The sequence below is a fragment of the Pholcus phalangioides genome, unplaced genomic scaffold (assembly GCF_987345545.1).
Source record: "Pholcus phalangioides strain wild (caught in Gottingen) unplaced genomic scaffold, Ppha-v1.0 ptg000017l_1, whole genome shotgun sequence".
Taxonomy (NCBI): Eukaryota; Metazoa; Arthropoda; class Arachnida; order Araneae; family Pholcidae; genus Pholcus; species Pholcus phalangioides.
Genome location: NW_028301610.1, coordinates 6127789 through 6152798, shown reverse-complemented (window position 1 = coordinate 6152798; position 25010 = coordinate 6127789). Strand labels below are relative to the sequence as shown.

The 25010-nt window shown below is 39.1% G+C and overlaps 1 protein-coding gene across 3 annotated transcripts in view; it reads right to left on the bottom strand.

The window, feature by feature from the left end:
• Patr-1 (Protein associated with topo II related - 1) overlaps positions 1–20907 on the bottom strand; it is a 110338-nt gene extending 89431 nt beyond the window's left edge. Inside the window, exons 1-2 of one of the 3 annotated variants that reach the window (XM_089246154.1) lie at positions 20640–20907; positions 20386–20535 (exon numbers count right to left, since the gene is read on the bottom strand). In XM_089246154.1, the coding sequence (XP_089102280.1) occupies positions 20386–20424 (39 nt within the window). In that variant the 5' untranslated portion in view covers positions 20425–20535; positions 20640–20907. Of the gene's footprint in view, positions 1–20153; positions 20281–20385; positions 20536–20639 lie in introns of those variants that run through there. The other 2 variants (XM_089246157.1, XM_089246155.1) reach the window with 2 other exon arrangements.
• Positions 20908–25010: the final 4103 nt, after the last annotated feature.

Below are 25010 nucleotides of genomic sequence, written 5' to 3'. Positions count from 1 at the left end.
AGGAACACTCTTCTGACTTTAGACACTTCCGCTGGACACATAAATCCCCAGACATGAACATTATAGAACATATCTGGGATGCCTTGCAACGTGCTATTCAGAAGAGATCTCCTCTTACGCCTACGGATTTATGGACAGCCCTGCAGGATTCATGGTGTCAATTACCTCCAGCACTACTTCAGACATTAGTCGAGTCCATGCCACGTTGTGTTGCGGCACTTCTGCGGGCTCGCAGTGGCCCTACACGATATTAGGCAGGTGTACCAGTTTTTTTGGCTCTTCAGTGTATATATGAACTGACATCATCATCGTGCCCCCCCCCCCAGACTTCCAAGTCTATCTCCGCCTATGATCTATACACAAAATGTGCACCATAATTTTATACGATCAATGTTAGTTACTGTCGAAGACCATGAAGTAGTAAATACAATTTTTTTCCCACAAACTAAGTAAATGAAAAATTACTACACCACTAAATGGTCCACATACACCAGCCCCCAAAATAACCTTAAAGCAATACAATTTCTCCTTTTTCAGAATCATTGATTGCAATCTACTACATTTGTATTATTTGGCATTATTTCCATGATTCCCTTCTCAATTAAAATCAATTATTATATAAATTTTATTGATAGGATTGTGTTAAAAAAATTAAAATTTTGGAAAAGTAGAACAAAGTGGGTAATTTTACCAGAAAGCAGGACGAGTGTGAGCCCTGCATTGGACAAAATGAGCCATGCTGGACTGTTTTCTTACATCAGTTGTTCCCAAACTGTGAGTAGCGACCCCTCTAGGTGGTCACTACTCACAGTTTAGAAGGTCCAAAACAGAGGGTATTAATGAAAGGGGGGAAAGCAAGTAAATTAACAAAAAAAACTGAATTTTTTTTCAAATTTTTAAAAACTTTTGAATTTAAAGTTGATTTAAATACAACGCTCAAAGAAACTGGACCCTGAGGGCTCAAGCCACATAAGCCTCCCCGCCGCAAAAGCATAAGTGTGGATACAGGTTGTTTCCCTAACAAGGTGGGGGACTAATGTCCACCCTTTGCTCTTCTGCCTACGCCAATAATTTTTTTTAAATCGGGGGGGGGGGGGCAATCGTCTTCATCCCCCCCCCCCCCGTATCCCCAAACATGGCTTCAATAGACTTTGTGAAATCACCTAAGCCCCACAGATTATCATGAATATTCAATGCAATTCATTCCCTGCATACGCCCTCGCGAGTCGTATATACGGACGTCTAGCAACCCTACTACTACTAAACCAGACAAGCACCTCGTCCATATTTCTCTGCAGAACCTCTAATGAATTGGTACATGTTGGAATTTGTGTGTACGTATAGTGAACCTACCATGAAGTTTGTTTCCGTGTAATGCCTGTTCAGTGGCGGATTACCGCACAGGCGCATGAGGCGCGCGCCTGGGGCCTCGGCAGAGCGGGGGGCCTCCAAATAGTTGTGTGCTTCATCCTACATATGAATTTACATGCGCATCAACAAATCTCTTGAACTAAGTACAGTATCTGCTCTCCCTTTTTTTTTCAACCGCAATTTTTTTTTATTTTTTATTTTTGTTATTTTTTGTATACTGTACGTATGAGTTATGGAAGAAAAACGGGAACTGAAAGAAAAGAACAATTTACAAGACGCAGCTCTCAAGGGCCAGTTCTTCCCCGACAAAGAAAGAAGAGACATTGTAAAGCGATCATTCAGGGAGGGTCATTTTCAAACAGTATTTCCCTAAGGGCACAAGCAGGAGGAGGGATGAGAACAGCAGGTCCTAATGTCTGTCCGAAATGAAAATTGTAGTGAAGGCATAAACAGATGTCTCATTCCACAGTATTAAATGCTTTCATGGGCGCCGATAATACGACAGCTTTGGTGTAAGCTTTTGTATACAGTATAATGGATGGCAAGATGGCTATCGGCAAGCGGCGACATCGACAGGAAGAGACAGTCGTACTAATTAAAATGAATGTAGTAGAGCTCTTATTGTGATTTTGTCTCCCACTTGTTTGAATGAAATACTATAAGCTGGTTCAAACAACATATACATTTGCAATCTATGACTGGAACCATACGACCATATGACAAAAGAAAAGTGGGGTTTGAAATGAATGCTGAATGACATGCATTCTGAATCACGTGATTTTTCTGTTGCTCTTTTAACACTCCCTCCCCGGCTGAAAAAAATCAAGGGGGTTTCTTTTCCTTCTTTCTAAAAAAAAGAGCTACATTTTTGGATTGGTCAAGGAGGCTTGGGTAGACAACATCTTTGTGTCAGACCGAAAAGTGTTTATTGTTAATGTAATTGTAATGTGTGTTATTGTAATGAAAAAAATTTTCATGCCGATCCTCAAGATTTCCTTTAGGATTTAGATTGCAGAATCTCCAAAAATAACGGTAAGCAAAACTAAAAATATATAAATTATCTGATAAATTTTTATTTGAGCATTTCAATTCAACTACAGTAGTCTCTCGAGAATTCGGTCGTGCTCTAATCCAGCACGTCCAGTAGTCCAGGATATTTAGGTGGTGTGGTGTCACTTTTCTCCTGATGCCCTAACCCCCTTAACACGTTCTAATATTTCTTAATTGCTGATCAAGTCCTGACTATGTCTTTGCACGAAATTTCATATATTATTTCAATGGGTTTCTTCAAAGTTAATCCAGCAATTTTGGTAAAATCTGGCACACCGTGGTGTAATACGTACCGGATTAGCGAGAGTCTACTGCAGGGGTCTTCAACCTTTGAGGCATAGCAGGCCATATTGAAACATTTTATAAAGTACGCGGGCCACAATGTTATACAGTGGCATTTTTCGTTATTAAACGAAACGGGGGGGGGGCATAATATAGAAGATTTTTATTCACTCTGAATACAAATAATGCAAAGGCAAAGGCCACAACAGGCAGAGTGCCCAACGAGGTGGCTGAAAGAGAAAATAATAATAATCAATATAATAATAGTAAAAATAAAATAGAATAAACAAATAAAAATAATAATTTCTAAAAAATTTTTTTTAAATAATTTCTTTCATTGACAATAATTTTAATTCATTCTGAAATAATTTCTTCCATTAAAAATATAATTCTTATATTTACTCCGATATAATTTCTTCCCTCTATTCCCTCTATTGAAGAAATGTTTTTCTATTAAATATTATCAGTATCTTTATATCAAATCAAATATATTATATTTGAGATATTATCAAATCTTTATTAATCAGTAATATTAAATTATTAAAACTATGACGGATCTCCATTTTTGCCGTGTGGCTGAAGGAAGGCACCAGGACGGACATCTTAGATTACTAAAAATATGATGCAGAATTTTACTGTGATTTTTTTTTTTTTAATGGGAGTGTGATTATTTTTCATCTAGTACCAGAGAATATCATTATATTTCCTTATCTTATTTTTGTGTTTATGGTTTTGGTGATGCAAAAATAAAAAAAAAGTTACGATTTTTCATAATATTGTTCATTTTAGTGAACCATCTCGTTCTTATTAGGGCCAAAAGGGTGCAGTGGTGGATAAACGCAAATTTGTGGGTGGGGGCGGTGGTTGTGACCATGTGTTCAATTTTTCAGGACGGTTCTGATTTCTTTTGGAAAAAATTCTGAATTTTCCCCTTTTTTTAAGCAAATTTATTTTCTTGGTTTGTTATTCAGTCAAAAACGTAGAAAACATTTTTCTTTCCATTTAATTTTTCTGATCTCGGGGGGGGGGGGGGACAGCCCCTACCTTTAATCCGTCCCTGATAGGGGGGCCTCCAGATCAGGTTGCGCCTGGGGCCTCCCAAAATCATGATCCGCCACTGTGCCTGTTATGTGTAGTGCTGCCATCTGCAACCAATTTTTTTAACTATGAGTGTTTTCCTCAACTCATAGAGCGTGTCTGGCAACCCTAGACCCCCACCAATGTTTTTGTCGTATCGGAGTTTCTTCACCACCCACGACAAAACTTTCCAAAGCGAGCTCCGTGGGCGTTGAAAACGCGTCTTGCGAATGCAAAACTACTGAACACACTATTGATCGATATTAAGTCGTATGCACAACAGCAGCGTTGCGCAGCGACGCATAGCAATAGTGGGCTCAAAACAGAGCAAAAGACCCGAACGACGGTGAATAGAGCATGGTGCGATTGATAGAGCGGTTCATTCAGTCGGTACAACGATAGGCGTCCACTGTCAAAATCGGAAGTTTGCCGTCGAAATCGCCACGCATTGCGACAGGGATGAGCATCAAAAGAAAACGCAGTCTCAATAGAATGTGCACGAACGAGCCCATTTCTTTACTGATTGCATTAACGCGCACAAGCAAAACGTATTGGCGCAGGTAAAATAAAAAAAAATTAGAAGAAACATTTCTTATATACGAGATCCAAAACCATCGTTTAAGAGTACAAACATAGTCCAGTTTATTTTTCAATTCAGAGGGAAGCACAGTAGAGGGCTGATCCAGCCCGGGAATCTAAATGAGATAATTCTCATTTTTGTTTTTTCACAAAATAAATTCACTATACGGGGCCAGTGAAAAATTTGGCCTTGCTTTGGAATCCCGCAGCACGGTTGATTTCTTTTTCTTGATTGGAAGGTCTGGGCATGCACAAGAGTAATGGGAAATAAAATGGGCAAAAATGAAGAAATAAACCACTCACGGGCCACGTTTGGAGGATGCTAGGGCCCGGCGGTTGAGGAACACTGCACTAGACCAACAAAGGGCCCTTTCGAAGGACGGATTTCACATTTTTCGAAGTCGAATATTAGACGTTTGTTACTTGCTCTATCGTCATGCTTAGGTGTCCGTCTGGATCAGGCATCTTCAATCCGTTACTCGCAAGCACATGGTGCTCCCCAAAGCACCCAGAGTGCTCGATGCTCGCGTCTGATTTGGTGCCCGCGAGCACTTGAGAGAGATCAACGTTTCATTTAAACACCTTGTGCGAATTGCATTCAATTATTAAAATCATCCGGATTTCATGTCAAACATGACCAGGGCCGTCATTTCAACATTTTCTAGGGGGGGGGGGCAAAATACATGTACTCAATGTATGTATATATTACATATATATATACCATTTTTAGTGTATTTTCAAAAGCCAGGAGAGGCAACAGCCCCCCTGCCCTCCCTAAATGAGGGGCCTGAATATGAGGTAAGAGTGTTCTTCTTTTGATGATGGGTAAAGACAGTGCTTGCGACCGGAAAAAGGTTAAAGACGTCTGGTCTAGATCGCAAGCTTGTTACCGTATTCCAATGGTTCTCTTTTGTCAGCTACCTCCCTTGAGTAATTAGTGGTTCATCGACCAAATGATCCCAGATATGCTCGATTGGTGACAAATCTGGGGATAGAGCAGGCCAGGGAAGGGTGGTAATGTGGCGGAGGCAGTCTTGTGACATTCTTGCTGTGTGTGGCCTAGCATTGTCTTGTTGAAAAATGGCTCCTGGGAGCCCTGCCATGAGTGGCAACACATGTGGCTGAAGGATGTTATGGACGTACCGCTGGGCTGTCATTGTGCCATGGATCAATATTAGGGGTGATCGTGTATCGTAAGCAATGGCACCCCATACCATGACACCAGCTGTGGGAGTGGTGTGTCACTGTAAAGCGAAGGCAGGATTGAAGCGTTCACCACGTGGCCTCCACACACGAACACGATTGTCATCACTGCTCAAGTTGAATCCCAATTCGTCGCTGAAGACGACCTGGTTCCATTCCGTTGCAGTCCGATCCCGTCGTGCTCGACACGACTCCAAACAGAGGCGTTGGTGGGTGGGTGTCATTGGCAGCACACGTAATGGGCGCTGTGATACCAGATGTCCTTCAGCCAGGCGCCTTGCGATGGTTCGGGAAGACACAGGGGCCCATAGTGAAGCTTCTGCCTGTGTCTGGATAGCAGCCAATGAGGCAGTTGGCTCTATGCGTGCGTTTCGGATGATGTGACGGTCTTCTTGACGACTGGTCTGTCAAGTGCGTCCTGAACCTGGTCGCCGTGTAAATGACGTCTCTTCTGTCAACTGTTCCCAACACCTCCTCACAGTAAAATCAGAACGGCCAAATTGACGAGCTACTCACCGAGCTGACCACCCAGCTTCCATCATCCCGATGATTCTTCCCGTATCGAACTCTGACAACTGCTCATATGGTCTTCGACGGCGGCGTAACGGCATGTCTACCTCAACATTTCCTTTGCAAACGATTAAATACACTCCAGCAAGCTCTGCTTACCTGTTTTATACTCCAAGGAGAACGAACGCCCTCTAGTGGCATTACGCAATGCACAATCACGCTGCATTTCTAATCATTTGCATATCTGCCCAACATGTACCTTCCAACTTTCGTTTCGATCCCACAATTATTTCTTGGCGAGCAAATTTTTATGGCAATGAGTGTATATAGATTTAACTTGTGACTTGAATAATATTTCAACTAACTTTTTGTTTGTTTCATACAATGGTTATATTTTTTTTACATATTTTAATCACATAACATTTTTTATAAACTGAAGAGTCAAAAAAACTGGTCCAGGCATGCGTATGCAAATAGAGATATGGAACCAATCAGAGCACGGCACTGCGGTCGGCAATGCCTATATAACACAACGAGTGTCTGGCATAGTTGTTAGATCGGTTACTGCTGCTACAATGGCAGGTTATCGAGATTTAAGTGAGTTTGAATGTGGTGTTATAGTCGGCGAATGAGAGATGGGACATAGCATCTCTGAGGTAGCGATGAAATTTGGATTTTCACATACGACCATTTCACGAGTGTACCGTGAATATCGGGAATCCGGTAAAAAATTAAATCTCCGACATCGCTGCGGCCGGAAAAAGATCATGCAAGAACGGGACCAACGACTACTGATGAGAATCATTAAGCGTGACAGACGTGCAACCCTTACGCAAATTGCTGCAGATTTCAATGCTGGGCCATCAACAAGTGTCAGTGTGCGAACCATTCAACGAAACATCATCGATATGGGCTTTCGGAGCCGACTCACTGAGAGGCCCACTCGAGTACCCATGATGACTGCACGACACAAAGCTTTACACCTTGCCTGGGCCCGACATTGGACTGTTGAGGATTGGAAACATGTTGCCTGGTCTGACGAGTCTCTGTTCCAATTGCTTCGAGCTGATGGACATGTACGGGTATGGAGACAACCTCATGAATCCATGGACCCTACATGTCAACAGAGGACTGTTCAAGCTGGTGGAGGCTCTGTGATGGTATGGGGCATGTGCAGTTGGCGTGATATGGGACCCCTGATACGTCTAGATACAACTCTGATAGGTGACAGGTATGTAAGCATCAGGGTTCACCCTGACTTTTTATCAATTGTAGCAATTTGGCTAATCAGATGAAAAAAGTTGTAGCCAAATGAGAGAGAACCTTAGCCAAATTGACACGTCGTAAAATGTGGATTCCAAAACAACTCTTATCAAGTTCAAGATGAAAATATAAATCAAAATGCAAATCATGTGTAAATAAAAATTGTTTAATATAAAATGTATATTTTTTTACAGTACAAAAAATATTTTAGTTCTCCAGAATTTGTGCAGAGATTTTGTTTTTTGCTGTCCACAATTCAAAATCATTTTCAAAATTCAATTGTTGCCTACTGGGACCATTAATAGAAATACTGTTATTTATATTTTTTTGCATTTATTCTGTTCCGCATTCTGTGTTTCAATGAGATTCATGATACTCTACATACATATTCACCTATTTTGATTGATGTATGATCACTTGTCAACATTTTTATACTGTGTTTAACACTTCTATGTCTTATTCATGAAGAAAAGCTAATTATATAAATATAATAAAGTAAGAATTATAAGCAATATAAATATAACTAGTTATATATATATATATAGTATATATTAACTAATTATTATACATAATAGAACTAATAAATATAAGCAACTAAAATAAATGTGAACATAATAACTGGAAGGGGAAGGAATTAGGATACCTTTGATGAAAATCCAAAATTTGTATTGTTTTTATTTTATTTTTTTTGGTTTGGAAAAATTCATTCTGTACAATCACACTTGCAGCACGATTAGGTACGGAGTTCAATTACTTAAATCAGTTCTCAAATTATTTTTACTCTAAATTTTCAGAATCAACAATTTTGCTTGGGGGGGGGGGTATTTGGGCACTTTCCCTTACTAACAAAAAAATTTAATTTAGTAAGTATAACTAGCTTTAGTTTTTTTTACATTCATTGCTAAATATTCTAATATTCTATTGGTACAAAAAAGAGCTGCAAAAAAAACCCATCGACATTGAGGAATTAGCATGTGTAACAAATTTAAAACATATAATTAAGTTAAGCACATTATATATAAAGTATTTACTAATAAATGAGTCTATAATTTCTCAGATTGATTTTTCATTTCAGAAAACCTTAGTTCCAATAACAAATTTAAAGCAAATGATTCGATGATCATCTTCTGATTCATATAAATCCTTTTTGAGCAATTCCTAGTTGGAATGATTTTCTGCCCCCCCCCCCCCTCCCCCGATAGTTCACAACTGTGGTCTACCACCATTTAACTTCCACATATTTCACATTTTAATATGGAAGCTATGTCAGATTTGCATTAGCACTGAAATTCCTAAAAAATAATATTTTGCGCACTTTCATCTCGGATTTTGCGACCCTCCTTGGTGCCTGGAGCGGCACCCCGTGAGAGTAACGTATCCCAAGTGCCGCTTCTGCGTCGTAGCAACAGAATTTTCTTTCAAAGGATAGCCAACTGAAAGTTGTAAAACTTCAGAAAATCGAATTTAGTCTACCACCACTGCGCATTAGCGGCCTAGCGGGTCCAACCCCCGATTTTCGTGACGTGAAACTCACGACCGCATAGTGGCTTGATGACTGGATATTTATGATAGAGCTTTTACAGATTCCGTTTTTTTCCTCCAACGATCTCGGAAAAATTGTATTACGATTCAAACGGGCGATTCTTCAAAAAATCTCGCATTTGCAATCTCGTGAAAACGAAGCGAATTTACGCGGTAAATACGCTGTCTCTGACGTGGGTGGGTAGCCGCGAACGTACCGTAATTTCCGATATATAACCAACAGGAGGAAAACCCTCAGAAATTTGAAAATTCGGTATAATAGCCGCTCTCATTTCGGGACGCAACTTGATATTTCGTCAGCCTCATTCGTTTTTAACGGCACGACACATCATCGACATATCATGATTGTCATGATAGACGGAGGAAAAAAAAAAAAATAAATTGGTTCATGGGTTTTCCCCCCCCCCCCTCCGTATTTTCTTTTTTCTTAAAACTCGGAAAGTGCGCGTCCCACGGAAAGCGTGAACAAAATTTTTTATGCATCTTTTCCCGAAATTCCGGGTATTTGACGCGCAATAGCGCGTCGGCGGCATCTCTGCTGAGGGAAGGATTATCATCGAGTAAAGGGTTCACAAACAACAGGTTGTTTTTTGCATGCAGGCTCTTGGGGGTGCGCTCAACTATTAACGCTTCTAGATGAGGTTCATCGTCCCTGTCAACCCCCCCCCCCCTCTGAAACCGTACCTGAAGTAGCTGAACATTGTTCGCGATGGGCCAACAAAAATTTCCACTTCCGAATTTTCGCACATGCGTCAAATGGCCGATTTGACTTTCAAGAGGCCGAATGGACACTCGCGATTTGGGGAACTCGATCTTTGCTTTATTCGCCAAATGAAATATTTTGTCGCGATTTGGCGCAATGGCGATCGGCAGCGCGAACCCTGGTAAGCATCCTGTCTGATCACCTGTACCCATTCACGTCCATTGTGCATTCCAACGGACTTGGACAGTTTCAGCAGGACAATGCGACACCGCACACGTCCAGAATTGCTACAAAGTGGCTCCAGGAACACTCTTCTGACTTTAGACACTTCCGCTGGCCACCTAAATCCCCAGACATGAACATTATTGAACATATCTGGGATGCCTTGCAACGTGCTGTTCAGAAGAGATCTCCTCTTACTCCTACGGATTTATGGACAGCCCCTGCAGGATTCATGGTGTCAATTACCTCCAGCACTACTTCAGACATTAGTCGAGTCCATGCCACGTCATGTTGCGGCACTTCTGCGGGCTCGCGGGGACCCTACACGATATTAGGCAGGTGTACCAGTTTTTTTGGCTCTTCAATGTATATTGTGAAACCTTGCTAAAACGATACTCGATAATACGATAAATCCACCTACACAATGATGTTTTTTTCAAGTTTTGTTTGGAAATGTCAATATTCTAATGTTGAACTGATACGTCTCGATATAACGGTTATCCTTCTACAACGATATTTATTTTTTTAATATATTATATATATTACTGATTGACAATATATTATTGATTCCTACGATTTGGGGTCATCTCCACGTTAGTGTATTGTTTTGTGATAATTATAACTATTTAGTTATGATTAGCTATGGCAACTTTAACGATTAGCGGAATATCGATATCTTTAAATATTGATATTCAGAAATACCAATATCCCATACACAGGGCTGGATGTACAGGGGCAGAAAAAATCACGAAATTCGGATATTTGCCGGGTCAACTGGGGCGGCCGGAAACTAGCCGAAACACATTGACGTACGCAAAGCCCCCCCCCCCCACTTGAGCCAAGATTATAGTGCTATTTTACAGGAAAAAACGTAACACCCCCCCCCCCGAAGGGAAAAAATCTGAAACCCCCCCCCCCCCTTGAGAAAAATCTGCGTGCGCTTATGCCGAAACATATATATTTTTTGATCAAAAATTTCTGGGTAATCTTATAAAATCATGAAAAGGAAAGCTTCTCTGCTAACATATGCATGTGATTTTTTGGAAAATTCCCAAATCAGGTGGTGAACACCACCTAAAAGCTTCTTATTCTTTCTTTTGAAAATAAAATACAAAATTACACTTAACTGAGAAGTCAGTTGCAAAGTATCAGAAATACGTGTTTCCCCATTTGAAAGCAATAACACAGTTCATGTCAAATGTACCCCACCACAGAAACTAAATAAAAAATGAATAGCAGCTCGTACGGTCTACCTCAAAACCAAGATTTGCTTTATTTTAAAACATATAATATTGTCTTTTCGAAACATTGTGCTACATGCTTAATTTTTTTTCGAAAGCAAAATTTATTGTTTTTCCACCATCTTATTTCTTTTTAATTACGCAAGAAATCATCGTTTTTTTGTGAAATTTGAAAGAAAAGAAATCAAATATAGGTGTTGGTTTGTCAAAAATGATATCGAAATTTCGGAATTGATATTTTTCACTTACAGGAGTAAGAAAAGTTTGTGTTCAAAAGTAGCAAAACATTCATCAGAACTACAGTAAAACCTCCTTAAGTCGTCATTTTTCCTCAGACCCTTCCAGCTTTCATACACCACAATGTTATTAAACCCTCGTTTACTCGTCGCTAATTTCGATTAAGTCGTCACTATGAAAAAGTTTGAGAAAGATGGAACAGACAATTTTTATGGCTCCCATTTAAAAAAAAGAGCTTGTTACCATTGCCATATGTTTAAAAGTCACCATAAAATCCTATCTTGTACCCAAAGGGAACAGTTTAAGTAACGAAAGTTACGTTGGGGAAGCTCATTTGCCGACTAAGGTTTTTGCAACGTTGGCGACTGTTCAAGCTAGATCTCATTTCAGCATGGGCTCTACTGGAGAAACCGTGAAACATTCAGGCTCTGTCACAAGAAGCAACATAAGCACTTCGCCACCCCCGGGTGGTGGGGGCAGGGCATCTCTGGCAAAACCAAAATTTATTGATCTGTCAAAGATTACATATAGTGCAAGGAAATCAAAAATTATGTAAATCAAAGAATCAAATTAATCAAGTTAAAGTACAACGGGCACGGATAATAAATAATCATAGAAAGCAGAAAGCATGGGCTCTACTAATTTAGGACTTGAAATTTAAACAAAATATCTTTGTTGAAAAAAATTAGACATTCTTTCCCAAGTTGAGGTCTTCTGTTTACTTTTCCCGTTTACTTTGTACATGACGTAGAGTCTGAAGGATTGTGTACAGTTCTGCCGAATAAATAGAGAAAGCATTTGGAAGTTTGAAAGATGTCTCTTCACAGCAGATGTAGGCACAACCGACATGACCAGGGCTCTTAGAGCCGTCGGTATATATGGGGAAGTACCTGTTGTACCTACCCCTGTGCCTAAAGAATATCTGTCGATATATGACATCTGCTGTGGTGGCTCAAGAGTATGATGATAATGATAGAGAGACATCTGGCAGAGACTGCTCCCATGGTGCCAGTTGCTAAACAACTGGGGCCATACAACTGATGTCTAATTGTAGTTCTTCCACAAGTGCCCTCATACGAAGACCGTAAGATGGAACACATGAAGGTCGAGCAGCAAAAAGTCTATGAAAAGAAGGATGAAAAATGACACAATGAAGTGGATGATCTAAAAAAGACTTCATTTTTATATAATACACTCATGTCCATAAATTAAGGATAATGCCAGCTCCGGCAAATAAAGGTTCAGAAACAAAACAAACGTTACTTATTCATAAAGCCCATTTATTAAACAAAAGATAAAGAACAAAAACGATGGTGTATGTATGATAGCATTCATAAAAACTACGATTTTTGCTCCCTGGAGCAATTGTAAAAAATACCTCCTTTACAAAAACTTACTATTACATGGTTGGTATGATGGTTAATACATTGTATGTCTCCCATGCGATGAAATACAGTCCGTACAACGCCTAGGCATGCTGAGTATCAAATTATCGATCTGATCTTGGGGAAGATCACTCCACTCAGCAAGCAATGCTCTCCAAAGTTCCGGTACACATGTAGGAGGTCGTTGACGGGCGGCAACTCGTCGGCCAAGCATGTCCCACACATGCTCTATCGGATTCAAGTCAGATGAGAATGCTGGCCATTCCATACGGGTTACATCCTCAGATTCAAGGCATTCGTTTACGATGTTTACTCGGTGAGGACGGGCGTTGTCATCCATAAACACAAATTCTGCGCCCATGGCACCCCTAAACAAGCATACATGTTGTTCCAGAATGATGTCCCGATAAATTGGGGCTTTCATGGTTCCAGTTTGAACATGCAGATCTGTTCTGGAACCCAGTATAATTCCACCCCAAACGAGCAATGCTGCACCACCGTAACGGTGTCGTTCAATGATGTTGTCTTGGTGGTAACGGGTACCTGGCGTTCACCATATGAAAATTCGACGTGAATCAGACTGCAAGCTAAACCTGGACTCGTCGGAAAACATCACACAAGCCCACTGTGACGATGTCCACATTGCATGTACTCTACTCCAGGCTAATCGCTGCCGACAGTGAGTTGCCGTGAGCGGAACACATCTGACAGGCCTTCGAGCATATAGACCAATATCTCCCAAACGTCTGTACACGGTTTGCCTTGAAAATATGGTACCCGTGGCTGCAGATAGCTGACGAGACAGATCAGATGCTGTGCTTCCTCTGCTTCTTTTGGCAGTTACTGCCAAATACCGGTCTTCATTCGGCGTTGTAACTCGGGGGCGACCTGTACTGTAACGTCTACTGACATTTCCGTTATCATGGAATCGTTGCCAAAGCCTAGAGATGACACTTTGGGCAATTCCAAGTTCCTCGGATACTTCCATCTGAGTACGCCTACATTCCAGGCGGCCGATAATTTTACCACGTAAAAAATCATCCACATGCGTCCTCTGTGTCATAACTATTCGCTTATGGCACTGAGCACCTTACAGAACTCTTGTGAACAATTTCACTTCTTTGCCACCATTCCTTATATACCTCCCTCTTACACTCTCGTCATTGTGACGTACTATCGGCATCATCTGGTGGCTTCCTGAAATTTGCATATCATTCTTGCAGATGTGTGTGATAATTCTACAGGTGAAATTTTTACTTTAGATTTCGATTTCCGTGTGATTCTGAATTATCCTTAATTTATGGACATGAGTGTATTTTAAAGAAAGTTGCTGACGTCTAGATGTAATCGATGGCTCGTTGCATTCTACATAGAGACTCTCCATGGGAGAAGTTCGGAAAGCTCCTGAACTAATCCGAAGGGCTAAATGATGGACTGGGTCGAGCACACTCAGATAGCTCCGAGGTGCAGACCCATATACGATGGTTTACTTTGGTTACCGTGGTTCTCAAACAATGCGTTTCCGACAAGCATATGCCTTTGTAATGGTTTGCCACTTTTTCAATCCTCCCAGAAATCCTGGGCAGCACCGGGTATTATAGATAGTCCATAATAAGAAAGAAATTAAATTTCAGACAATTTAGACACTGGATACTTGAACAGAAAAAAAAACAACAAAAAAACATTGTTATGTAATCCTAATACCCCGTTACAATGTTGCTTTGTGGAGTCAATAAACTATTCTTTTCACCAGTAAAATAAATCAGTGAGAAAAGTACAGTATATATACAGTGAAACCTCAATATAACAATACTCTGCGGAAAGAGGAAAAATATCGCTGTAGAGGGTTTATCGCTATATCGAGAAGCAGCAGTTTAACATTAGAGTGTAGACATTTCCAAACAATACTTGAAAAAATATCATTATAGAGGGATTTATTGTTGTATCGAGTGTCGTATTAGCGAGGTTTCACTGAAATAAGAAAAATGAATTTTTCTAAATGTGTTCTGTGAGCAGGACAGGGAGAAAAAAAATAGCCAATACTGTAACAAAAGAAAAGGTACTGATGTTGAGTGTGTATTAGTAAAGAATAGAGAATCACTTAATGGGCATAGAGAACCTGTCACTCTGACGGACCCCTCCAACCTTGTCTTACATATTAGATGCCCAAAAGCAGAATGCTTTGTATTACTCTGCAATGAGTCCTCAGCTGACTGAAATTGTTCTGCTGCAGAAATTCATTTAGACCGTTTTCCATGCAAAAAAAACTCTTTTCCTAAAATTATTTCTGAAATTGTTCTGCAGTAACACTGATTGTACTACGGCGTACGTCTCAGATTTCGGCATATTCTGCTTCAGGGATTAGATGGGGGGATAGCACTACTTAGAGATAAGAAGCTTCACCATTCCAGAAGTGAGAATTGAAAACTTCCACCACTCAATCGGTTAAGGCCCCTACACACGCTCAGTATAACTGAACGGTTTGGTACATCCACACTACTCAGTTATACCTGTGCAGGCCAAGTCTCTGGAACCGCTTCTAGGTGATCTGTGGGGATATTTTTATTCTTCTATCTCTTTCTTCGCGTCTGTCAATCAGTTCAGATTTTTTCAGGGCGAGTGCTCTAAAGTTCAAAATTTTCTAACATGATTTTCACAAATGATGCTTTGGATGTAGTTCAGAGTCGTAACTAGGCTGCGGCAACTGGGGTCTCTAACCGAATAGGCTAATCACAAAAAATAAACTTATTTTGTATAATTTTTTTCCTTTTTGGGGGGGGGGGCAAGAAAATATCCGCCCCAGAACCCCGAGAAGGTGTGTTACGGCCCTGATGTTGTTGGATTGGATACGGCAGTAAGTTATTACTTCCAAAAAAAAAGACAGATAATGTGTGGTGCAAAGGTTTATTAAGGAAAAGGCAACAATTTTTTCGCTCGTTAAATTATTAGAGGAATTGAAATTCGCACCGAAAAATTTACATAATTTTCTCAGAATGGAGGAAGATACCTATTCAAGGCTGTCTCGACTGCTCTCCTACTGGTCTTTTTTATGTGTATTGTTGAAAGTACATTCTGGATTCTGAGAATAATCCGGATAAGTAACTTCTTTTAAAATGAAAAAAGCTTCGTAATTCGTATCCGTGATTATCCAAATATTGAGAGAGAGAAAGAGGGAGAAAGAAAAAAGATATCTGTCATCTTATTCTTCAACAACCCTGTGTATTCAATACAATACAGTATACAAAGCAGTAAAACCACTTTTTCTGGGTTATGCGATCATGATAGATGGTAAAAAGAAAGGAGAAAAAAGTTGGGGAGGTTTTTTTCTTCGTGGAACTAGAAAAGAATGTGTCCCGAAGGACATGTGAACCAAATTTTTATGGGTCCTTTTCTGAAATTCCGGGTACTTGATGCACTTTAGCGCATTATTGGCATCTCTGCTGATCTGAACAATGGTAAAATGAACAACTTTTAGCAGTCCACAACAATTTAGTGGACTGCTGCGAATGAAATTTTGTGATCTATTGATCATGGGAGTTTATTTTAGCTTATCTATTACATTTTTCAGCTATTTAACTAATACAAAGCCACAACAGGCAAAATGCCCAACGAGGTGGCTGAGAAAAAAGATGCCCATAATGAACATGGATGTCATAGCCCATTTCATGGCAACCCAATTAAAAATGCAATTATAAAAACTAAAAACTATATAGTTCAACATATAGTTGCATAATAAAATATTATATATTATGGTAGTATATTTATGATAGTCTTATTCTAAGTATGTATAACTTCTCGATTTATCCCAACATATTTATCATATTTCTTTTTAAACATGTCAATTGTGTTAGAATTTACTACCCGGGGGTAAGCTATTCCATTTATTAACAAACCCTAATAGAGGAAAAATTCCCTGCGACACGACAACCTAGAATTATCAATTACCAATAAATACTTGTGTCTCCGTGCCAAAGCATTTGATTGACAGCATATTAATAATTCATGGTCCATGCTATCCATCAGTAGAAAATTTTTAACACTTCGATCATATCCCGACACCTGTGTTCACCAAATGTAAACATATGCAAAAAATGAAGTATATGAATGTAAATGAATTCTCTCTTCATAACTCAAGCCCTGTTTGCCAAAAAGGACATGTGTAGCTCTTCTCTGCACCCCTTCAACCAAGTCTATGTACCTCTGTAGGTATGGTCTCCAAAATTTACAGCATACTCCAATCCAGGACGAACTAACCTTCAGAAAAGTGGAACAATGACTTTAGAAGAACACAAAGAGACCTTTTTGAAAATGAAACCAAACATTCTATTCACTTTTTTGACCACCGCTGAACAATTTTCAGAAAACTTGAGCCACTTGTCAATGAAAATTCCCAAATTGGTGACCTTAGTTGCATCCAGGATAGTGACACCTTTCAACTTTAAAGAAAAGTGGGTTGTTCAAACCAAAATGAGCGACCATGTACTTGTCAACACTAAACGTCATGCTCTATTCATTTGCCCATGCTCCAATCCTGTTTAAGTTGGTCTGGAGCAACTCCATATCGCTTTGATTACCAACTTCCCCCACTAGCTTCATGCATCATCTACAAATTCTCTAACAATCCCATCGATACCCTGATAGAGATTATCAATAAAATGTGAAAAAAGTATGGACCAAGGACACTTCCTTGAGGAACTCCACTTATGACACCTGCCCAATCAGAAAATCCCCGTTCACCATAACCTGCTGTGACCTATCTCTTAACCATGATTCTATCCAATTCAGCAAGTTGCCCACAATCCCAATCTTGTGTAAAAACACTTCAAGAGTTGTTCAACACTTCTTAAGAAGATCTTTGCAAGGTCTTCTTAAAAAGTCGTAGAACACATAACAATCTGACGTTTGATTTTTCACACACAATCCGTAGAAACACCTTCAAACATTTTTGTAAGCATTTGATCTTATTTTCTAACTGAAATTGTGAGAGATTTTCATACAAATAAAGTTACACCAGGATGCACAAGGGGGTGTTAAAAACCCCAATAGCTACATTCCATAGAACAAAAGAGGGAATTTGCATCTGACGTGTTCCCCTGACATAAGATGACCTTAGAAGAGAATGGCTACACTGGGCTATTCTTATTATAAAAATAGAAAAGTTTAAAAATCCATAATATATATGCGGGTAAGGTGTTAAACACCCCCTTGTGCGTGCTTACGGATTAATGTACTGATGTTTATTTCAGCGACTTGCTGGACATAATTCATTCATTTTAGTGATGTGCAGTTTATTTCCGTGATCTGCTATTTATTTTAGCAATCTTCTGGGCATAGGAGATAATTTTAGGGATCAGCTATTTATTTTAGCTTGCTGGCCATTGGAGTTCATTTTAATCCTGTAGTGCTCTCATAGCATCTTATTGTTATATATATATATATATAACGCCTTATTATTTCAATATGACGCGCAAGCACGGCAGGGTTAAGGATTTACTAGATATAGGAATTGATTTTAGTGAACTGATGTTTATTTCAGTGACTTGCTGGCATCAGAGTTCATTTTAGTGATTGACTATTGGTTTTAATGATCTGTTCATTTTAGCTATCTTCTGGGCATAGAAGTTCATTTTAGTGGTCAGCTGTTTAATGGCCTGCTGGACATGGAAGTGTATTTTAATGATCTTCTGGGCATAGCGGTTTATTTCAATGATCAGCTAATGACCTGCTGTACACAAAAGTGTATTTTAATGATCTATTAATTTTAATCACTTGCTGGACACAGTTCATTTTAATGATTTTCTGGACATAGGAATTGAGTTTAGTGAACTGATGTTTATTTCAGTGACTTGCTGTGGGTATAGGAGTTTATTTTATTAATCTACTGGGCATAGGAGTTCATTTTAGTGATTGGCTGTTTATTTTAATGATTGGCTGTTTATTTTAATGATTTGCAGTTTATTTTAATGATTTGCAGTTTATTTTAGTGATCTGCTGTTTTAGTGGTTTGGGCATAGTTAATTTTAGTGATCTACTGCAGGATGTGGGAGGTTTTATTTTAGTGATGTGCTAGACATGTTTGTTTATTCCATTAAATTACTGAACATGTTTTAGTTTATTTTACTACAGGACATGGGAAATTGTCATATCTGCTGTGGACTTTTTGTGATCCTCATGACAGAAAAGTTCATTGTCAGTCTGCTAGACATGAAAATGTATTTTAGTGATATGCTGGATATGAAAGTTCAACAAAGAGATAATGGAGGATGGAGATTATTTTACTGACATATTTCTTTCGGTGACGTGCTGTTTATGTTATATTTTTAGTGACCTGCTGGACATGAATTCATTATAGTGATCTGTTGAAGTGGGGGGTTCATTTTAGGAATCTGCTGATCATGGCCCCCACATCCTGTAGCGGGGCCCCTAGGCTGGAATCTTTTGCGGGCCCCTCGGTCAGACTTTTAACAGGCCCCTTCTGTAGTTAATTTATAGCGCGAAAAAGCAAAAACATTATGACAACCGTCCCGGGTCCCAGGGCTAGAGCCCTGTCAGCCCCCCCTATGTGAGGGTCATGCTGCTGATCATTTCACTGATCTGATTCTAGTGACTTGCTGCTGCTTGACATGAAAGTTTATTTTAGTGATATATTTCAATGACCTGCTTGGCATAGGAATTTAAGCTATTTTTTGAACATGGAAGTTTTTTGGCTTATTTGCTACACTTCTTTGTTCATCTTTTCATTGCAGTTCAATTCATTTTAATTAACTGCTAGATAGACATGGTAGTTTATTTTACTGATCAGCTATTCATTTAAGCAGGCCGCTTGACATGAAAAATTAAAGCAAATTTGCAATAATTTAGTGATAAGTACATGGAAATTTATGTTGATCTGATGGATATAAATTTTGATGATCTCCTAGTCATAGAAGTCTATTTTATCTATAAATATGTTTTAGTGATCTACTGGACATGTTATTTCAGTTGATCAATTAAACATTCTTTATATAAAAATAAACCTACAGGAAATGGAGTTTTACTAATTTGCTTAAAGTTCTAGTAACGAAATGTATTGTGTGGTAAACTGTTTATTTTAGTGATCCTGTTTTAGTGACCTGCTGAACATGAAATTTTATTTTAGTGATCCTGCTGAACATAAAATTTCATTTTAGTGATCCTGTTGGTTTTAGTGACCTGCTGAATATAGTTTATTTTAGTGATCTGATGAACATAGGAGTTTATTTTATTGATCGTCTCAGTGACCTGCTTGACACAGATTTCCTGGCTGTTGCTCTTCAAGAAAAAAAAATATGTCTAGAGATAATTATAGCAGCCAAATTGACTTTATCAAGAGAAATGTTTTTGAATAAAGTGTATGATGGGTAGAAAATTATATAATTGTATTCAAAAACACTTGTTATAAATTACCAAGGGTTTTAGTCTGAAAGACCTAGATCTCTTGGAATGTTTCGTTTGCAATAATGTACTTACTGTGTTTGTTGAATATTCATTTTCTTTAGGATCCGTCATGTTGAAACTGAATTGAAATTCACACAACAAATAAAATAAAATTTCAAATCACTTTCAACAGTGAGAAGTTTCGAGAACTTGGCTTTAGAAAATTATATAATTGTATTCAAAAACACTTGTTATAAATTACCAAGGGTTTTAGTCTGAAAGACCTAGATCTCTTGGAATGTTTCGTTTGCAATAATGTACTTACTGTGTTTGTTGAATATTCATTTTCTTTAGGATCCGTCATGTTGAAACTGAATTGAAATTCACACAACAAATAAAATAAAATTTCAAATCACTTTCAACAGTGAGACGTTTCGAGAACTTGGCTTTAGTCTTCTACGAAGTCACCAGACTTCTGTAAAAAGAAATAAATTTTTTAAATTAAACATTTGATCATTGAAAGTGTTAGTAATTAGTGTAATTGCATGCATAGATAAACTGAGTTAGCCTCAGACTTGCCCCAGAGTATTTACCAAATGACCAATTCATGTGCAAATGACACATGATGCGAGGCACCTAATGTAAAATAACAAAAAAAAATAGAGCAACAGTTTTAAATGCACTGAATCAGCAAGTTGTGTCAAATTGTCTCTAACTTATCAAACCAAAACTAAACAACAAAAATAGTTTTCCCCGTGTGTTATCTCTAATTAAACACGTTTTTGTCTCTCCCATAACAACAACTAGTCACAAGGCGCGCACATGGGTGACCCCCCCAACCTAGACTAATTCAAGAAATGGGCATATCGATGCATACTTATACGCATTGCGTGACCATACGTTCCGTATTCAACGGGATTCTCATGGAACCTGTAATATTCGAATTTTTTGGCCGTTTCATAAATTTGATAAAAATGTCCCAGGTTTCAAAGAACAAAATTGAATTCGTTGTTTCCACTGAAATCTGAGAAAAGATATTCTTTAATGAAATATAATTTCATTCAAACCTATCTGAGACGAAAAGCCTCAAACACTGTGACTGTTCTGAGCGAGAGAAAGCCCTATGAGCTATGACACGGACAAAACTGGGGATCGTGCATGAGATGAGAGCGGCACGTGTTTTTTGTGAGTGCGAATTTTCGGGACTGAGTCTTTTTTTTTTTTTCTTCGGTTCTCTTACACGAATATTCAAGGTGAAGTTTATCAAGGGTGGGGCGCAAAAAAATGACCTTACCTCGTTCCGAGACCTCGTACACCAGAAGCCTCCATTGAACGTGGTGTCGTTCAAGAAACCAAAGAATATGATGTCCCTCACTCAGTCAGCTGATGATTTCATGGTCTCAGGTTCCCCAAGATGAATACTTCTACCTCGGGCCCTCAAGGTATGGTGTCTAACTCTTTTCATAATTGGAGAGCATCGATGGATGACGCAGCGATTATAGACTTCATCACATCTAATAACATACCTTGTGTCCTTATTTTGAAGCTGTCGGGCATTTCGACCATTCAGAGATCGAGACCTGTTGAATTGAAACAAGAGTTTGTTAGAAAAAGGTTGCTCATAATAAAAATGTTTCAGAGATTTGTTTCACCCGTTCTGGAGAACTGTTGGTTTCTACGGCTGACCCACACAGCACTAAAGAAATTTTGCGAATCAAAAGCATTTTGGACATTCCTGTCAATCCCATTCTTCCTACAGACTCATTCACTTCTAAATTCCTCCTGAGGGATATTCCAAAAGATATTGATGTCAATCAAATCGCGGAAGAACTTTTTAGTAATAATTTGCATGTTATTGGTATTCTGAGATTTATTAAAGGTGGTATTTCTTTGAACACGTCCTGGTTGGTTACAAGTCTTGAGACGAATATCCCAAGTGAAGTCAAATTATGGTTTATAATATATCACCCTCGTCAGTTTTAGACCGCCCCACTAATTGTGAAAACTGTTGGAGCTTTTTCAACAGGACAAAATTCTGTAGGATTATCGGCACGATTTGTAAAGGTTGTGGTGAAAAGCATAATCCGGGAATGTGTTCCAATATTATCTCGTGCATAAAATTCCCTCACAAAGCGACGGATCACCACTGTCCAGTTCAAAGTTTTGAAAGTAAAGTAATGAAATATAAGTCTGAGAATCATGTTCCTGTGAACATAACGCGAGCGAGATGTAAATCTCAAACTACGTCTTTTGCGGGTTGTACTAGTATTTCCACGCCATCGGATATCAGCGCGCTCAAAATGGAAATTAAATCTTTGGTTCATGCAGAAATTAATGCTATTAAAGAGATTATCCTCAAAGATTTGAAAGTCAATCTTCAAGAATCGCGGACTAGAAGCCAGCATCAGTTTTATTGGGTTGAGTTCACTCGCTCCGGTGGATTTAATGAAAATATACAAAATAGAAGTATTGTGTGGGGGAATATATACAATTAGGGATCACCCGTGGCATCTCGCTTAGCACCTTATTCGGTGAGCAACATGAATACGACAATATGAGTACGCACGTGTGTTGTGGACATGAAATGCATGAAGAACTTGAATAGAGGAAAGAGAAATACACATATACACACATTTATATACATATATATAACTGCCAGGTCGAGTCGTCTCGCCCTAAACCTATTTTGGTGAGCAATGTGGGCTTGGTTTAAATGGGGGATTGTCTGGAGAGAGCCTTAGCTAAGGATCAGCTTCGATCTTGGTGTTTTGGTTGACTCGATCTGGCTGGTTATATTTATATTTAAAAAAAATGAATATATATAAAATATAAACTACATGTGGTGTTATATATATATATTATGAAACCATTCGTGTCGTCCCGCGTAGCTAGAATAGCGGCATGAAGGACACTTGTGGTTATCACATTTACATCATTGTAACGGGAATGTCATAAAAATTATTGTTCGGGTCCCGTTAGTACATGCTATATCTTGTACATGTAATGGTTATGTATTAGTGGCAGTCATATGTGGATATGATTTTTGTTGTTGTTTTTATCCATTTCTGTTTTTTCTCCCACTTATTTTTGTAATATTTAAAACATTATTTTATAAATCTGGTGGACAGATTTCTTGTTTTTCGTTGGCGTGTATATATCTGACAAGGCTTGTAATCCTTGCTGCTGTGTTTTTGTTTTTGATTATTTGAGTGAACCATTGTTTTCTATTGTTTTCGGAATATTTGTACATGTGTAGGTGTTCAGTAAATTCGCACTCTGTTGCATAGTGAACAGGAGTACCCACCATACCGCAGGCACATTTGTCTGTTCTGCGGCGTTTCCGTTCGTGTAGATATATAGGGAATGGGCCGTGTCCTGTTATGAAGATAGTCACCTCCCTATTCCAGTTTAGTGTGTTGTATGTGACTCGAGGGACAATTTCGTGCACTTTCCTAGCTGTTGTTCCTTGGTTCCAAATTTGCTGCCATTTCTGGAGGGTTGCTTGTTTAAGTTGTCGCTTCAGGAGCGTTAGTGGGAAAGGGTTATCAAGTTTATTGTCACAGTTGATTGCAACTTTGGCTAGAGAGTCTGCTCTCTCGTTTCTAAGATTACCTACATGGGCCTTGGTCCAACCTAGGAAAATTTTTGGGTTATTTAATAGACGCCGCCTCAATACACGTACTATTGTGTTTCTATTTGTTGGATCTAGAAGTGCTTGAAGGGGGGAGCGGCTATCAGTTATTATTAAAACTCGTTCTTCTGCTCCCGTTGCGTATTGTGCAGCTGCTTCTATCGCTAACAATTCTGCTTGGAAGTTACTATTGTTTTTATCTAGTGCTGCTTGCCACGTTTGCTTTTCTGTAGTGTTTGTGTATACACAATAGGCTGCCCCGACGCCTTCATCGGTTTTGAAGCCATCTGTGTATATGTGGGTGTTTGCTAGTTTTATATCGTGGCCGTCAACGAAATTTGATTGGGGATAGTTGAGCAGGAGGGGTGGTGGTGCCAGCCACGCTCCCGTGCTTCAAAGTTATTGGGGTCAAAGTCTAGAAGTTCTGGTTGAATGTTTTTCCTAAATCTAACTGCGTTTGTGTAGACTGCTTCCATTTGGAGCTTTAGATGTAGTGGGCAGTTGCCTGTGATCACTTGGAGTCCGAGCGTAGCTGTTGTGTCATAGGCTCCGGTTATTGTTAAAAGAAATTTCCTCTGTGCGTTATCTAAGGCCTGTTGTGTTTTTTTGGTTGGATGCTTATACCAAGCTGAGGCGCCATGGGCTATAAATCTCTCGACTACCGTCTTGTAGATGGTGTTCCTAATGCTTTGTGAGATGCCTCAGGATTTGCCTGCTATTTTAGTTAGTTTAAAATGGAAGCGAGTCTCTTTTAGTTTGCGTTCATTGATGTGCGATTCCCAGCCGAGGTCTTTTTGGATGGTTACGCCTAAATATTTGAGATTGTTTACACATTTAATATTTTTACCATTAATTTTGATCCTAAGGGGATATTTATATTTTGTGAAACAGAGAAATTGTGTTTTTTCTGTTGAGATTTTGAGGTTATGTTCATTAAGCCAATTCGAAAAACCGTTAAGAATTTTAGTTGCCTTTTTCGCTAGCTGTGATACATTTACTGACCCTATCACAAAGGCAAAGTCATCAGCAAAGGCTTGGATATGGGCATCTTCCGGGAGGGGGATTTTTAGGGCTTGATTGGCCACAAGATTCCATAAAGCTGGCCCGCTACACGAACCCTGTGGACAGCCAATATCCTGTTTTCTAACCGCCAGGCCTTCCGGTGTTGTGATTAAGACATGTCTATTTGCTAGGAGGTCCGAAAACATTGATTTAATATCGTTAGGGAGGGGAGCTTTGGACAGTTCTTGGTTTATTGAGGAATAGGTCAGGTTGTTAAAAGCTCCTTTAATATCGATACTTATAAAGGCGACGTCCAG